Source organism: Sturnira hondurensis, unplaced genomic scaffold (assembly GCF_014824575.4).
Source record: "Sturnira hondurensis isolate 20B ecotype Veracruz unplaced genomic scaffold, ASM1482457v3 Scaffold0000022, whole genome shotgun sequence".
Lineage (NCBI taxonomy): Eukaryota > Metazoa > Chordata > Mammalia > Chiroptera > Phyllostomidae > Sturnira > Sturnira hondurensis.
In genome coordinates, this window is record NW_028072653.1 from 1,963,463 (window position 1) to 1,981,673 (window position 18,211).

The window sequence follows — 18,211 nt, forward strand, 5'->3', positions numbered from 1 at the left end:
CGCCTCCCGCGCCGCCCTAGGCATACTTTTCCCATCCCGTCACCGGCGGGAGCGCCTTCCTCCCAGTCACGTGGCCGCTCACAGCGCAGCGTGGCGATTCCCCCTTAGGAGTAGGTTTGGAAAAAACTTTTCAGCGCTGGCGGCAACTTGGGTGTGTCAAGGCATCTCTCCGTGTGTTTCAGAACCTGTCAGTGTATTTGGAGGTTTCCGTGCATGAAAGTGATTGTTACCCCGGCATATGCAAGGATGTGGGTACGTGCGCATATGTCTGTTGCTCGCACAGGAGCTTTCATGTCACTGTGGACCTGAGGGTGCGTGTGGGCATGACTGCTTACAACAGACGCATTTCCCTGAGTACTGAATATGCATGTACTTTAGAGTGAGAGTCATGCACACGTGTGTGTGTGTGCATGCATAACTGCTTGTGTGCAAACACACATCAGAGCTCATGTATGCACATGTACATGCACAAGCAGCTTGGTGTGCAACCAGAGAGTGCTTCAGCTGCTGGGTAGACCCGGCAGTGGCTGGATGTCTGCGCGCTGGGTGCATGTTTAAACGTGAATGCGAGCACACAACCACATATCAGTATGTACATGCCTGATGTCTGCGGGCACCTGCTTGTGCAGTGGCTCAAACCTCGGGTGTGTTTATATGCATGCACGCCTTGGTGTGGACTGTGTCTGGATGCGTGTGCATGCATAATGGTGCGGACAGGTGCCCCTGGTCGCGGTCCTCATCCAGGTAGCAAGCAGACACTAGGGGGAAAACGGCCCTCAGAGGCCTGGCTTTTGCTTCTCCCTCTTCCTTCCCCTGCTCTCTTCCACTCCCTACCAGCATTTCACTGGGCCGCCAGAGCATCTGGCTAACAGATGGTGTATGGCCCAGGGTTTACTGTCAGAATTTTAATGCAGGTATGCATTCGAATTCTAATGCTGGTTCCGCCATTTTAGACAAGTCAGCTGCTTCATAAATGGTGTTTCATTTACCGAAAAGTTGGGAGGACAATGTCACTGCACTGTCTTTGCCCCTAAAGTTGGGACAGTCGCCCATAAAGGTGTTGGTAAGCCACTGAACTATGTAGAGGACTATTACTAATATTACATAAATATTATTTGAGGATGAAAGTTGGTGGGCTCAACGACCATCTATTCAGCAAACATTTAATGAGTCTCTATTATGTGTCAGCCCCCAAGCTAGATGCTGGGAAGACAAAGGTAAACCAACTAGGCTTGGTGCCTGCTCTCACGGCAGTTGAGTCTAGCAAGGACAACTCAGGTTTTGACTGCAACGAGTGCTACAGAAGAGAGAAACACTGAGGAGAAAACTGGGGGGTTGGGGGGAAGCTTCGGGAAGAGGTTTCGGTTGAGCCCTGAGGGATGACGGAGACCCGTCTGGGTGCAGGGAGGTGTGAGTTCACTGCGTTTACGAAAGATGCCGTGTGAAGTAGAGCGTAGCGTGCTGATTCGCAGATGGCTGGGAAGGGGACTTCCGCCCGCTACCCGTCTGGGTAAGTCGGTCCGTTCCCAGATATGCTGGATCTGAAAAGGTGAGGAAACCCTGCTTAGAATGCGTGGAGCCCCTTCAGAACCTAAAGGGCTCAGGAGAGCCCCCCACGCAGGGTAGAGTAGGGATCTCTGTGTGTTACTTTCGGGGCACCACTGCAGCAGAGGCTGAGACTGCTGGCCTGTTCTTGCTGCTAAGGAAATGGTTAACCCCTGGCAACCAGCAAGCACTTAATGTCTCCTGGTTGCGTAAATGGAAGAATGAGGGGTGGATGGTTTTCCAGGTTTGGAAAGTGCCCGGGAACCTAGGTCTCCTGGAGCCAAGCAGAATCCCTGGGGCCTTGTCCCGTGGGTGCTTGCAGGGGGGGTGGCTTCATGCAGCGGGTACTCAAGGGTACTGGGAAATGGCTATTCCAGGAGCTGCCTCAAGCTACCCTGGGGCTCAGAACTCCCTCCCTCTAGCCTGTTTCTGTGTTTAGTTCAGCCCACAAACACCCATTACCCATTATGAGTGTAAGGACAAGGAGATGAACTTCTGGTCTACAAGGAAAATGAAGGAGAACACGCATTCCTCGAAGAGGTCAAACGCAGTAGCGCAGTAAGGAAGGTACAAAGCATTATAAGAAAGGAGGAGGCTATTCCCTTTTGTTTGATTCAGTTCAAGTCCTTTTACATCTTTTCCTACCTAAAGCACATGCCCAGCACCAAACAAGGAAAGAAGAATGACATCGTGATATTGATGGCCACAGATGTGGCATTGGGCTTGTCCACATCTGTCCAAACCTGTCTCAGGTGTGCCTTCCCATATCTATCTACTACAGAGGCCGAAAAAGGAAAAGCCCGTTTCCTGGACTCCTTGCTGCTGGAGCGCTCACTGTAATTTAGGTTTAGCCAGTCCTGTGTGCTTGTGCCAGACTGAATTGTAAAAAAGAATTGAGTTAGGTGGAGAGAAGACAGCACTCTGGGAGGAGTCGATTTTGCTGGTGCTGAACCAGAGATGCAGTGTGGCCCTGGGGTTCTGCCAGTGGCTGCCTCAGACTACACCCTGGATGGTGGGTTCCCATAGCTAGGCTGGACCAGTAGCTGCTCCCTGCACTCCTGGCTTCCCTACTGTGACAGAAAGTGGCGCTCCCTTGTGAGGTCAGCACAGTGGTGGCGTTCTGGGAATCATTCCTGGAGGCCCAGGCCAGAGCTCGCTGCGTAACAGTTCTAAATCCTCACAATTCTCTATAGTAAATCTGCTTCACACAGCAAGAAGGGTTTGGCATCCTCACTTGGACCCTAGCTGATGTGGAAGCCAGAGAAGGGAGAGGAATGCGGGTCAGAAGCAGCATGGACGGAATCCGGAGGACTGCCGTTCTTCCCTCTCCCACTTCCACCTCCTATCTTCAACCTCTCTTCACATAATCAGCCTTCACATCAATTAACCAGATGATTAGATCTGAAACAACAGCAATGCACAAGGCACTCTGCTTGACATTGGGCTCACAGCGGTGAGCAAGTCAGCGAAGTCTCGGCCACCATGGTGCTTATGAGGATACAGAACTGGGTTCAATTAGCACCCAAATGATCGTGCAATTCAAAACTGGGGTAAGACTTATGAAGGGAAAGAAGGGGGAACTGTGGGAGACGGTGGTGGCACGGGGCCTGTGAGAGAACTTATTCCGACCGGGCGGCCTGGAAGATCTCTTACGTAGGTGACACTTAAGCTGAGTGGCAAAGGACAAAAGAAGGCTAGCTACGGAAGGGGGCGGCGGAGGGGCGCCGAGAGAGGCCGGGCAGCAGCACCCGCGTGTGTAAAAGCCGAACTAGCCTTTCTCCACATCTTTCTAATCCTCCCGGGGAACAGCTGCAGGATGGAAACCAGGCACCGCAGCCTTTCTGCAGCCTAACTGAGAGCCCTCTGTTTTGACACCTTCCAGCTGGTTCTCCTATTTTTCCTGTGTGCCAGGGTTTCTCCGCCTCGGCACTATTGACATTTGAGGCTGGACAGTCTTCATTTGTGGGGGCCTTTCCTGGGCATCGTAGGACGCTTAGCAGGATCTCTAGCCTCTATCCTCTAGGAGACAATAGTAGTCCTCCCTTACCCGCTCCCCCATTGTAACTACCAGAAACATTTCCTGCATTGCCAAATGTCCCAACAGGGGCAAAATCACCCCTCATTGAGAACCACTGCTTGGGTAGCCCTGCTCTGGTTGGGGGTGGGGACTTCTTGCTGGCTCCTAGATGCACCTCCACTTAAGCAGTTTCCTCAAAGTAGTGCCCACTGTTGTGCATCACAAAGCCTCGCCCATATGTCTATTAGAAATTCATGGCTCTTATCTGCCAGTGTTCCTCTGCCCACTGGGGAAGTCTGTATGGATGACTCTCACGTGCATGGAGTGGCAGGGAAAGGGCGGACCCTCCTAGTGCTCTGCCTGCCCTCTGGCTTCAGGGGCATGTGGACCAGGTACCCTTTCCTTTCCTGTCAAGAGTCTATGTGGTGGGCAGGAGGCCAAAGCAGAACCAATCAGTCTTTCCATGTGATCTCCATGGGAGGGCACTGCTTTTCTTCTGATTGGTTAACTGACCACAGAACCCTGGGTTGCTCAGAGCCTATTTCCTCCTGCCTCGGGGAGGGAGCCTGCTTATCACAGGGGTTGATGACATCAGTGCACAAATAACAGTGGATGGGTGAAGAACTGACAGGTGGAAGCAAGTGCTGTGACTGCATTATTACACCCTTTGTTCAGACCCTTGTGCTAAAACATTCACATTCTCATATTCTCCTTCTTTGTTTAAGCTACTTTGTTTGTTGGTTATCATGGAAAAATACCTGAATACGGTATTCTTCAATGCCTACCTCAAATCTCTCCTCTTTCATGAAGTCCTCACAACACAGAACAGTCTGAAGAAAATGCTTTCTTTGAATTCCTAGCGGATTGTTTGCGGAAGCCGGCAGCCAATTTTGGGCCTCTCCTCCCAACTCTGAGTTCAGTGTCTGCTCATTAGCAGTTTGAAATTGTCATAGTGGGAATAATGAGGCTACAGAAATCGGCAAATGCTACAAATCAAGGCCGTCTTTGCCCCAACTAAGCCCCCAGCCTGCACGTCACTGTCTAAATCCCTGGTCAATTGCACCATCTGGACATCAGTCATGGACGGATGTGTGACACCTCTTGCTTCCCGAACACAGTGAGGTTGGGAGGACGCATGCCCCTGGCTTACACTCCATCTGAACCTTGAGATCTCAAAGCAGGAAGGGTCCTGGGGAATCACCTGGGCTGTGCTCTTCATTTCACAGGAGGACAAAGAGGGCCAGAGACTTCCAGTGACCTGGCAGTGAGCTGTGCAGTCAAGACAAAGGAAACCCAAGACCGTTTGGTCTTGTGTCCATTATTAAAATGTAGGCCTTCCTGTTTGCCTTTTTCAACCTTTTCTCCAATTTTTGTACAAAAGAGTATTTAGAAATGATTGCTGAATCATTCCAAACAGCTAATGGCCAAGACCCAAGCTGTCAATATTTACTTTCGACCAGGGGCTGTGGGCCTGCAAAATTCTCCAGTGTGAGATCATCCCAGATGGAGAATCACTAACGCAGCAGAGATGGAGACAGCTGTGGAGGGGGACTTGCTGCCACAGGATGACCGTGACATTGGAGTAAATGCTGGCAGCTGTGTGTATTATGCCACTTAGAGTGAAACAAGATGACAGCTGAACTGCGAGGAAGGCCTGGCAGATTTATAAAAATGAAAAATGTACAATTTAATTTTTGACATAGCTGTTCTATTTCCTGTAACATATCCTGAAAGTGAGTACAAGGATGTCCTTTGCAACCTTGTTTGAACTGATAGAAGGCTGGAAACAATCTAAATTCTTAGTAATAGGGGAATAATGAAATAAATCATTTTGCATACGTAGATACAGACGTCTATGTACTCTTATGGAATTATCTCCAAAATAAATTGTTTAGTGAGAAAACGAGCAGAACAGTGTGTTCAGTTGTCTCCCATTCAAGTTGAATAAGAAGAGGTGAGGAAAACACACACAAACACAAGGACGTAGGAGCATAATCTGTCTCCGGAAGGATACACAAAAAAATTACAGCACAAGAAGTTGTCTCTGGGGAGGGCAATTGGGAAACAGTGGTAAGAGGGAGACTTACTTTTTACTGCATGTCTTTTGGGACAATTTAATTTTTTAAAAATATTTTTTTTATTTATTTATTTTAGAGAGAGGGGAAGGGAAGGAGAAAGTGGGAGAGAAACATTAATGTGTGGTTGCCTTTCATGTATCCCCTACTGGGGAACTGGCCTGCAACCCAGGCACGTGCCCTGACTGGGAATCGAACCGGCGATCCTTTGCTTCACAGGCCCGCGCTCAATCCACTGAGCTACACCAGCCAGGGCATTGGACAATTTAATTTTTAAAACCACAAAAATCTATTGCTTATTTACACCCCTCCCTCAATAATTTTTTTTAAAGTATATGCTGTGTTACAGTTCTTGGAAGTTCTTCCTTTGCTCTTACGGGTATGCTGGATCTGGGGATGTGGCAGAGTTTAGAGACTTAATAATCATAAATCCCCAATAATTATATACTTGCATTAAAATATTTCAAAGAGCAGTCTGTTGCAATTGTCCAAGTTTGGGACAAGTGTTTCTCCTATTTTACAGCTGAAGAAACTGAGGTGCAGAAAAAGGCCATCTTCCCAATGTTTCACGGGGAGGGAGGGGCAGAGCTGGGGTGGGAGTGCAGATCTGATCCAGTCACACGTTCTGTCTGCTGGACCATAGTTAGCGGGCAGAGGAGGTTTCCTGGGGAGGAAAAGAAGAACCAGAGAGTTCTGAGGGGCTCTTCTGATCACATTTCAGGAGAGTTAAAGTCCCAGCACAGATGAAGTCAGACCGAAATAGACACGACTTAATTCAACGGGAAACGACCCAGGAAAGATCCAGCCAGTTTCCAGATGTAAGTTGAAGGGCCTCAGTTGGGGAGAATTCATTCTGGAATCTGATGCAACAAGCTCTTGATTAGGCTTCACAACTCAGTGTGAGGATCAGAAATGAACAGACATTTGATTTGAGGAAAATGCCCTGGCAGGGGCACCCAAACTTTTGGTGTCGCTGGGCCACCGTGGAAGGAGAGTTGTCTTGGGCTACATGTTAAATACACAAACACTAATGAAAACCAAAAAGTCTCGTGCTTTAAGCGAATGTGCGATCTTGTGTGGGGCCACATTCATAACCATCCTGAGCTGCACGGGGCCCCCGGGCTGCAGGCTGGACACCCCCAGAGAGGCTTCTGCTTTAGAGAATCAAGCTTTGAGAAAGCAGCATACGAATGAGTATAGAAACCAAGACTTTGCCAGCATCACTTTGGGAGGAAATATGAGAAATAAAGGCTCTATCTACCCCTGGCCTTTGGTTTGGAAGAAAAGCAGAAATCCCCGACTGAGAAGATGAGGATTGACTAAACTGCATAAATGAAATTTAGCTAGTAGCTAGAAACTTAGCTGTTGTGAAGCAGGAGACAAGTTTCTCTAACTCTTGTATTTCAAAAGATTTCTTTTAAATAATGCTCCACTTAACTTATAATGTGAATAATAAAAAAGTTAAAAACCTCAAAGCATACAAGAGTGTCTAGTGTGCTACCACTTATGAAAATATGCACCTTTATGTATAACCATCTCTTTAAAAATAACCTGGTAAGAGTGGCTGCCTCTGGGAAGAACCATGGAGCTGACACGAGGTGGGAGATTCAGCCTTTACTGTATGTTCTGACTCACCCTATGCCTGCAGTGCATACTAAAAATGAAACACACACCCTGGCTGGTGTAGCTCAGTGGACTGAGCATGAGCCAGCGAACCAAAGGGTCGCCAGTTCGATTCCCAGTCAGGGCACATGCCTGGGTTGCAGGCCAGGTCCCCAATAGGGGACACATGAGAGGCAACCATACATTGATGTGTCTCTCCCACTCTTTCTCTGTCCCTTCCCCTCTCTCTAAAAATAAATAAATAAAATATCTTTTGAAAATGAAACACACTCTTTTTAAAAAAAAGTTCAAAGGGAAAACATGCCTTTCTAATGGAGAGCTTTGGTGGTCGGTCTGTTAAGCAACACATACCACATTTGAGTGTGTCACTCGGACCCACTCTCCGGGGCACTGCAGCGCTGAGTGCAGGGAGGCCCTGCAGCAAGTCCGGGCTGTGGTGAGAATTGGGTCCAGTAGCAGTAGGAACTAATGGGTTCAAATGTGCAGTTTCCCCCACTTGCAGAGCTAGTCTCCTCACGTGCTCTCAGAGAGGGCAGCACCAGCAGCTGGTACACGTTCTTCCCACTTTTGTGCTACTAACACACGTGCCAGTCTAGCCAAAGCCCCTTCCTCAGACACTGAGTCATACGTCCGAGGGACCTCTTTTCTAATCTCAACCTCTCTCTGTGTTCACCCAGCCCTGGTGACGCTCGCTGCTTCCAGAATTTACTATCTCTGTATCCCCTTTGCCTTTGCAGTTCTCCAATTCCTAGTTAATGATTCTTTATTGTAGCTTCTATTTGTTGAAACACTGGTATGTTTCCTGTTTCCTACTGGACCCTGTTTGACACATGAATACCCATACATTTATACACGGATAGTTGCAGCAAAATGCTCACTGCATCTGGGAAATAGGCGTATCAGTGTTCATTGTATCACTCTTCCAACGTTTTGGTATGTGTGAGACCCATCATAATAAAACACTGGGGATAAAGGAAGGTCCTCTGAAAATCTGGATACGCATCAGCACCAGAATAAAAAGGCAAACCTGATAAAAGGTGAGAGTATCCAAAATCGCGCCATGGAGCTTTTGTTAGTAGAAGGAAATGATACATTGAAACCGTTTGCTCCAGAAACCAAACTGATCCCATTGTAAAAAAAAAAAAAAAAAATCCAAAACTAAAAACAAACAGAAATCTCAAAACAAAACAAAAACATCAAAAAAACCCTGAGTTTTCCATTTATATCTAGGGCAGGTTCTTCATACTGATGTCAGTGTCACCAAAATTCCAAAATTGAGCAAGTAAAATATGGCCTCTGTGGGAAAAAATGGAAAGGTCCTCTTGGGAAAGCTTACCCAACTGTTTCATCTTACAGGGAATAACACTGAGGCCCAGGGTAGGTGAGTGCTGTACAGAATCACACAACAAAATAAATGGAGTCTAAACTTTCCCATTGGCCATTCACAGGGAGACAGAAAACCAAGTACACAAAGTGAGTCTATTTGGTTGCCTGAGGCAGGNAAAAGGTAAACCTGATAAAAGGTGAGAGTATCCAAAATAGCAGCATGGAGCTTTTGTTAGTAGAAGGAAATGATACATTGAAACTGTTTGCTCCAGAAACCAAACTGATCCCATTGTAAAAAAAAAAAAAAAAATCCAAAACTAAAAACAAACAGAAATCTCAAAACAAAACAAAAACAAAAAAAAAACTGAGTTTTCCATTTATATCTAGGGCAGGTTCTTCATACTGATGTCAGTGTCACCAAAATTCTAAAATTGAGCAAGTAAAATATGGCCTCTGTGGGAAAAAATGGAAAGGTCCTCTTGGGAAAGCTTACCCAACTGTTTCATCTTACAGGGAATAACACTGAGGCCCAGGGTAGGTGAGTGCTGTACAGAATCACACAACAAAATAAATGGAGTCTAAACTTTCCCATTGGCCATTCACAGGGAGACAGAAAACCAAGTACACAAAGTGAGTCTATTTGGTTGCCTGAGGCAGGAAACAAATGGCCTTAAGCAATGAGGGAGTTTGTTAGCCCAGGTGACTGAAAGGAAGAAAAACAACTATGACTGTAGTTAGGGCTGCAGCAATGTCATAAGGGATTTGTCCCTCTTCTCTTCTGGGCCTTGTCTCGCTGCTTCACCCCCTGGCAGCAGAGCGGACCCCTGGAAGTTGCAGACTCAACACCCTGCGAGTTCAGCAAGTATAGAATCTGCCCCACGGACTCCGGCCGAAGTACTGGAGCTGACTCTGATTAGCCAGGACTGAGCCAGACCTACTGACAGTGGGGTAAGGAAAGCTCCTCAGGTAAAAATAAGGGTGCTACTGTGAAAAGTGGGTGACCGAATGCCGAACAGGGCAGAGTTCGAGGTGACTGGTCTGCCGGACCACGTGGTCCCTATTTGCTGACAGCTATGGAGGTTACACAGCTAGTAAGTAGCTGGGCCACTAGTTGAGTCCATTTCTGTGAGATTTAGAGCAAAAACGTAAAACACTAGGAAAATAACCGTAGGTGTTTTTATTTTCAAAAGATAAAGTACAAAACACAATGAAGTAGACAATCACCTTATACTGACCTTTAAATGAAGGTAAATTAAAAGCTTCAAATTTGATTTCTCCAAGTGCTTGGTAGACATAAAAGCCAGGTTTAAAATATTTTGAATTTAGTGCTGAAAGGATTCTATACTGTAATTATCAAGAGCCTAATTTTTAAATTTGTTAAAAAACTGAAATATAATATATTGTAAAATTTATCCTTTATTTGGCTTTAATTCCCAATGAATGATGTCTGAAAATGCTGACTGACCCACCCATTTCAAGAGCTTTTGGTGACTTAGAAAAGCAGCCAAGATGTCAAAAGATCCACATGATCGCATCAGTTTTAGAGAAAAAGCCGTTTATATCTTCTCTTCCCCAGCCTGGTTTCCCAGTGACTTCCTGTGTCCTGGTGGCTACCAGCTCCAGCAGAGTTCTGTCTACCAGTTTTGAGCCTACAGAGAGGCTGAGGTGGGGCACTTTAAATTTGAGCTACTAATTGGTTTTCTAGAGATGTTTAAAATCAGGTATTTGGCAAAATTGTAATACAGAAAGTTTGCTTTCAACCAATCATGCACAGAGTGACATCTGCTGGTCATAATAATTACGACTGTATCCTATCTGGTGGCTCCCCTCTGCAATTTATCAATGACCTTAATTATATATTAAAAATACAGGAAAGTTATCTCTTCCTTGGAGAAAAAGAAGCCAACACAAATGACTTACATGTGCTAATATATGCAACATTGTGGGAAATTTTAAAACTAAAAGAAATTAAGTTTCTTCATTTGATGGGGTCTCTTTCATTTGATCAAGGAAAATAAACTCGTAGGATTTGAAAATGAATTTTTAAAAAATCAGCTCTCTCCTTTAAAGTGTCCTCCAGGTTTTTTGTTTGCGAGCAGAAATGAATGAATTTCGTCTAAGGGAGAATTCTAGTGGACTTCATGAAAGAGTGTTTGTAAAGGTCGTTTGCTTCTGGCATTCACCCGCATCCTGCTCCTGTGCCGCTAGGGTCCGAGCTTCACGCTCATCCCTACTCCTTCCTACCTTTAGATATGCAAATGTATTAAGCATTACACACATTCATCCAGATTTACTCCTTTACTAACTTAGGAAATTTTTCCAACCGTTCTTGACGTTAGATTACACTGGAAAAAACTAAGACATATTTTGTAACTATATTTTTAAATGAGAAAAGGCACGTATTTATACTTATTGAGAAAAGTATCTTGATGGGTGGTGATAACATTCAGTTTTGTGTAGACAAGACAAATTTCAACGTGCAGTATTCAGTGGCATCTCACTTGGGTAGTCACATTCCATTCCCCTCCAGGTCCCTGCCACCAATTTCTCACCACTATAAAATGCTGTGATTGCCCACCTTCTAAATAACACTTTGTGGAAATCCTTGATTCTTCCATGTGGAAAATTCCTAGAAGGAAAAATCCTCAATCAAAGGGATATGAATAACCAACAGAGGAACTAAAATTAGTACCATAATGATTAAAAAAATTACGAGTAATAGGAAAGGAGATGGATATTGTATACATTCAAATCTTACCTGTCATCTGGAGTCGTCAATATATAACTTCTAAAGATAAATCAAAACTGGTATATGTCTTTGGCATATTACCTGGCTATAGGGGTGGAAGCATGAAATGTTAAAGCAGAAACGGGCAAGGAAATTGGGCAGGAAGAAGACTGCGGCTTTTCATTATAGAACTATTTTTTTCCAGCCTTGAGCACACAGCACTTTGATTAAACATTAAAGTTTTGAAATAAAATGTAAATTTATTTAAATTAAAAATATTTTTTTGCCAAATTATCATTCAGAAAGAGTACAATAATTTAAATTCCCATGGGAAACTTTCTTTTTTAAAAAAATATTTTATTTATTTATTTTTTAGAGAGAGGGGAAGGGAAGGAGAAACCTCAATCTGTATTTGTCTCTCACATGCCCCAATTGGGGACCTGGCCTGCAACCCAAGCATGTGCCCTGACTGGGAATCGAACCAGTGACCCTTTGGTTCACAGCCTGTGCTCAGTCCACTAAGCTACACCAGCCAAGGCCCGATGGGAAACTTTCTGATGGCTCTTAATTACTACAGTGCCTTCACGACAATTTATTATTTATATTCTGGTACATTCAAAAGTTTTAAACCATGTTAGAAAAATACACATAAGGCCATGGCTGGTGTGACTCAGTGGACTGAGTGCTAGCCTGTCAACCAAAAGGTCATTGGCTTGATTCCTAGTCAGGGCACATGGCTTGGGATGCAGGCCAGATCCCTAGCTAGGGGGGCACGAGAGGCAACTAGTCAATATGTCTCTCACACATGGATGTTTCTTTCCCTCTCTCTAAAAATAAATGAAATCTTTAAAAAAATACATATAAGATGTAAAATAAGACAGGAAGCTGGAGTAAAGGGAAAATAAGTGTAGGAGAAATAAGATGAGGCCAGACGACCAGACTCCATCAGAAGCACTGGAACGCTGCTTAAGAATGAGGATCCTTGATCACACCCAGACCTACTACATCAGCATCTCTAGGGTAAGGATCTGCGATCTCCTTTTCGCAGCCTCCATGACCTGGAGTCCCGATGCAATTAAACGAAGACAAAGAGTAACTAATAGGATATTAGGATATTTATTAATGTCGTATTTAGGGCATGGTAGCTAGAGGAATGGACACTGGGAGACTAACTCCAAAGAACACATTTAAAAATAAATCCTACATAAGCCAGAATCATCCCTTCTCCCTCTAGGACATTTCATAATCCTCTTCCGACTCCATCCATCTCCCCGCAACAGCCCTCACAGATGGGAAAACAGCCTGTCGTTTCGTCCTTTGACTTTTACTCCTAACACAGAGATGCGTGCTCGGGGAGGTCCTGTTTTCCATCTTGGCTCCAGTCCTTAGCCTACTGCACCATTTTGCTGGATATTCTAGCGCCGGGGCGTCCTTTTAATGCGTCACATCAACAGGTTAAACAGACACTTACAAGAATCCTATGTATTAACTAGGCAGCGGTAATCTTTTCTGCTGCTTGCCTTTCACAAAACATACGTACTTTCACATGACTCATGTGAAAATGAAAAGGTAAAGATGCTAAATTTTTTAAACGTAGAATTTGGTATACCATAAACATAAAAGAGACAGAATTCTAGCTTAATTTTACAATGGAATTAAGAATATACTGAAAATTATTCATTTAAAAAAGTGTATCAGCTTACGGTGACTTCTGCTGTAGCTGTAGCTTTTGTTCAATGATGTCTGAGAAACGAGGAACTTTTTTTGAAATAGCCACACGGATGTCTTCACTCATATTAATGCAGCTTCTGGACTTTGTTTTAAAATGTAAAAGTGACGAAAATCCCAATTCACAAAGGTACGTGGATGCAAATGGTATAAGGATTTCCAGAGCTGTCTTTGCCAGGTCTGGAAACGCCGTAAATTGAACACACCAGAAATCCTCAAGCTTCATCGTCTCAAATTCCATTAAAATCTGGCCACTTGCTCGTAATTCAGCAAGATCATTTTTCATTAAATAACCATCATCGACAAAATCCAGGTTAAAAAGAAACGGATCCAGTATCCATTTACTTGCCTCTTCGAGATCTCCCACGGAAAAATACCCGTGGAAGGAGTTGTTCAGCTGTTGCAGATGCAGTGTGATTTCCGCGGCAATGCTTCCCGCTTCATCGTCCGACACAACGACTTCTTCAAGGAAAGGAAAGTTGGTGAAATTTCTTTTCTCAATTCGCTTTAGCCAAAATGGAAACTTCCTAACAAAGGCAGATAACTTCTCTCTGGCTGATACCGTGTTCATCCCGGTCCTTTGCATAGAAGCACTAAGTTCATTTAGGTGTTTGAATAAATCTGCAAGGTAGGCTAGGTGAATTTTAAACTCTTTGTTTTCAAAGCCATTAACTAAACTACTGCTTTGGTGGTGAAGAAACTGATTGATTTCTTCATACATTTCAAAAATATGAGTGAGTATCTGGCCGCGGGAAAGCCACCGCATTTCAGTGTGGAAAAGGAGGACACTGTACTCTCTTCCAATCTCTTCAAAAAAGGCCTGAAACAGGCGATGATTCGGAGCTCGCCCTTTGATGAAATTTATTACCCTCACGACAGTAAACAGAGCATCCCTTAGCTTTGTAGGCAACGTCTTCGTGACAAGTTCGTGAGGGTTCAACAAACAATGTGTAATCACAATGTGAGGTGCCTCTTTTTGCACGCAAGCAACGAATTCCGAATTTTCTCCAAGCATAGATGAGGCACCATCAGTACAAACAGAGCCACATACATCAAACCCTATCTTATGCTTCAGAAAGAAGTCTCTGAAGAGACTGAACACCTCTTTTCCTCTCATGGTTAACTGCAGTGGTTCACAGAATAGAAACTCTTCTATGATCTCTCTTTCTTTTATGTAGCGCACAAACGCCATCAGCTGACTGCAGTTGTCCATGTCTGTTGTCTCAGCAAGCTGAATACCCACCTGAAGAGGACTGGCTTTGATGTCTTCTAGAACTTGCTGTAAGATATCCTTGCTCATCTCATCAATTCTTGAATGGATCACATCGTCTGATAAGGGTACCTGCTGAAGCTTCTTCTGTGCATCTGGACCCAAAACTATATGTGCTATTTCCAATGCACAGGGTTTCACTAATTTTTCGGCTATTGTATGAGGATTCTTCTCCTTGGCACATAAATATGCAAACTGATAGGAGGCTTGCAACAAGGCATCCTCTTGAGATGCAACTCCAAAGGCTTTCAAGGTTTTGCTCTGATCAGATGGTGCCGGCATATGCTTCAGGCTACTGAGGTCATGCCCACCGACACCGCCATGCTGTCTGTTAAAATGGTCAGACAGTTTTGATGGTCTGAGGTCAGCGTTTGAAAATACCGAGTTACACAGGACGCACTGTGGGCGTTGGGTTCCGTCAACCTCCGTCGTACAGGTGAACCAGTAACGAACATAGTCATCATCCCATTTGCGTTTCTTCGACATGGCACCCTGCAATTTTCAGGTGGTATTCCAGAGATGCTGCAGAATTTTGCTTTGGGAGTAAAATACAACCCACACATTAAAAGTCAGTGGCTCAAAAAACAAAAAGACAAAATAAAAAATCAGTGGCTAACCACATCATATGCCTTCCTATCATTTGTGTTCATGTGAAGAAATAGCCTGTTAAGATACCAGTTCAAAGTAAGCCATGACAGCATGACATTCCAACCTAAGCTAGAAGCTCACAGCTAAAGTCCAGCAAGATCTACGTGGGCGATTTAGGTTTACGCAAGTTGTGAATACTCTTAAATCCTCTACTGGTGAATTGCAGTTATGGCTTCATTTGCTTTCAAAGATACATGTTCTGAACAAATATGGTACATGTGGATGCCCAGAAGGGACATCTCACTACCATCCATCCCCTCCTTCCATCTCAGGCCAATGATGTATGCACAGCCCCTGGTATGAAGCCCTGAAGAGAGAAGGAAATAATTCACTAATTACAATAAGGAAGGGCAGGTACTTTGGCAGAGTGGTTAGTTCTTTTCACTGTGGGGTTGGCCAAAAAGTTCGTTTAGTTTTATCAGTGTGCACTAAAAAAAGAACATCAAAATTGGTGAATTTTTGTTCAGTGATTTCAATGTTCAGGATGGGAGAAGATACACATTTTTCAGCATATTATGCTTTATTATTTCAAGAAAGGTGAAAATGCAACTGAAATGCAAAAAAAGATTTGGGCAGCATAAAGAGAAGGTGCTGTGACACCAATCGAACATGTCAAAAGTGGTTTGTGCAGTTTCTTGGTACTCTCGACACTGCGGCCAAATACTTCTTTGCCGTGGGCCTGTCTTATGCATTGGAAGGTGTTCAGCAGCACCCTGGCCTCTGTCCACTAGAGGCCAAACAGCAGGAGATAGGCAACATAGTCAAAATAGTCAAATCAATAAAGTTTTTGGTGAAAATAAAAAACGTGTCTTTTATTTTACAGAAAAAAACTAAATGGACTTTTTAGCCAACCCAATAATTAAGGATTAAACAGGGCTGTAAAACTACTTGATCCTTAGGTTGGGGCTTTGACTGCAACCTAAGCAGAGAATTTCAAACAGGTCTGATTAAGCCACCCTTGACACAGAAGCAGAACACAAATATGGCTCAGAGTTTCTGGTGCAAAAGTGTAACACACTATCAGCCCATGATTCATACTGTCTGAAGAGAAAAGCAAAACAAGTTGCTTAGGAGAAACACAACTATTGTCACCAATGTTCAAGGTCCTCAAAGATGAACTTACTCCCCAAAAAGATTTCTGGTGTTTTAGAACCTCGTAATTTCCACTTTCTCCTTTGTGGTACTTAGTAGTCACAATATTCTAAAAGATACAAATATTAAAAAAGCATCATCACAGTCAGGAAACATTGTCTGTTTTAACAGGTGTGATAATGGCATGGTTGCCTTTGAAAAAAAAGCCCTCACTTATCAGAAATACAGACTCAAGTGTATTTACAAGACTCACTATTTACAAGTGAAATGATAAGATGCTGGGGTTTCCTTTAATATAGTGAACTCCAGCACACATGTGCCCACACTCACAAAAAGTGGGGAGGAGATAGAAGAAATAAGATCAGCCTTGAGATGTTAACTGTTAAGACTGGATGATGGGTATACATACTCTATTTTCTATTTTTATGTAGGCTGGAAATTTTCCACAATACACAGCAAAATAAGCAAACAAAAAGCAATATCTTGTTAAGAAAGTTGTCATTCTTTTTTAGAATGATTCTTTTGAAGGCATCTTAGGATGCAAAATCTGATATAACAAAGTAGAATGTTTTTGCAAGTTGATAATGTACAAGGGTAGCTACGAAAAAGTATCGCGACTGACAAAAAAAAGTTAGAGGTGAACATCCCCACAACAGATACTTGGGGAATGCTAACACATATACATTTCGGCAATGACAACACCCAAGTGCAGTTGCAAACCTAAAACTCCAAACAAATTCTACTGTCTATCCCCTGCCAGGTGCGGGTGCCCAGGCAGGCGGCGTATTTAATCACTGCAGTTTATCATTAAGAGCAAATAGCCAGAAGAAGAGGGACGAGCAAGCGCTCCAGACGCAAAAGCCTGTGATTCTGGCTTTGTCACTTACAGACTGGGACCTTTCCAAGTCCCAATTCCTCAACTGCGGATGACAATAGCACCTACCTGATAGGGTCGTTGGGATGTTTACTTATGAGCATGCGTGGAAGGCACACGCTGCTCGTAACTGGCTGCAAGGACCTGCTGGTGTTATTAAGGACGCTTAGGAGGTTGCCCCAGGGAGCACTGGGCACCGGCGGCGACGAAGGAAGACTCGGCTCGGTCTCCACCCGCCCCTCTTGGAGCCCCAGCGCAGGCCCCAAGGATGCTCGGGATCCTTTTAGAATCCCGTTTCGGGATCTAGGCCACTTTCCGCTCAGGCTGGGGCCTAGCCCCTGGGCGCCTTCAAGGCGGTGGTTCCTTAGGTGCGACCTCGGAGCAGGAACCTGCGGAGAGGAGTGACACAGAAGCCCCCGCAGCCACCTCCGCCCTAGCCGTGCCGGGATTCCATCCGGGTTCTGCGGCTGGCTTCCCGCCCGCAGATGCGGCCGGGCATCTCCCGGCACGCAGGCGCATTAGCAGCCGGGCCCCCAGGCCCCGGGCGGGGGTGGGGGGGGTGGTGGTTGAATAAGGAGCATGCGCGCTGTCAGTCACCCACAACCCCAGTCCTAGACCCGTTTTCTTTTTTTTGCAAGATCGTGTACTTGGAGCTGGAAATATTTTCATTTTGTTTGCCAGAAAGAATGCCAGAAAAATGGAATCTGAGGAATGGAAGACACTGCAAAGTCTATATATCTCTTCAGAGCTTTGGAAATGAAATTTTAGTGTCAGGTGAGCTTGTGAAAGTCCAATAATTTACCACTTTATATGTGGAATCAGTGACGAAAAAGAAAAGGAAGTCCATTGGTACTCCTGAATCACACATTCAGGCCAATGAGACAAGCTATCCATTCCATTGAGATGCTCACAGTGGAGGGTGGGCTTCCAGGGCTCGGGTCTTGTTGCCCAAGCAGGTCACTCCCCACCCCTCCCATAAATCAAAACAAGTGGATGAATTTCCTGAGAATCATCTATTTTAGAAAAAAAATCTTTATTTAGAATTCTTTTTAACAGGGCCATAAAGTTATAAACCTAGATTAGAGATAAACTCCAAAGGAGCTAGAAAACATTAAAGAAACAAATCCAATCATAGCACTCTGTCCTATTTGGGGTATATTTTAGTTCAGAATTTCTATATACTTAGGGAAATGGCATTTAATTCATTTTTTTGTAGTCAATCTTGTTAGAAGCATCCCACAAGGCTGGAGGACCAGAGAGTGCTTAAGAATGTGGGCCACAAGTA

The 18,211-nt window shown here is 44.5% G+C and overlaps 1 protein-coding gene across 1 annotated transcript; it reads right to left on the minus strand.

Moving 5' to 3' along the window:
* Positions 1–12,411: 12,411 nt before the first annotated feature.
* On the minus strand, positions 12,412–17,447 carry ZBED8 (zinc finger BED-type containing 8). Its single transcript, XM_037068136.1, has 2 exons — positions 16,996–17,447; positions 12,412–14,847 (listed from the first exon to the last, which is right to left on the minus strand). Exon 2 carries the CDS (start codon positions 14,796–14,798, stop codon positions 13,014–13,016), a length of 1,785 nt encoding a protein of 594 aa, XP_036924031.1. The 5' UTR covers positions 14,799–14,847; positions 16,996–17,447; the 3' UTR covers positions 12,412–13,013.
* Positions 17,448–18,211: the final 764 nt, after the last annotated feature.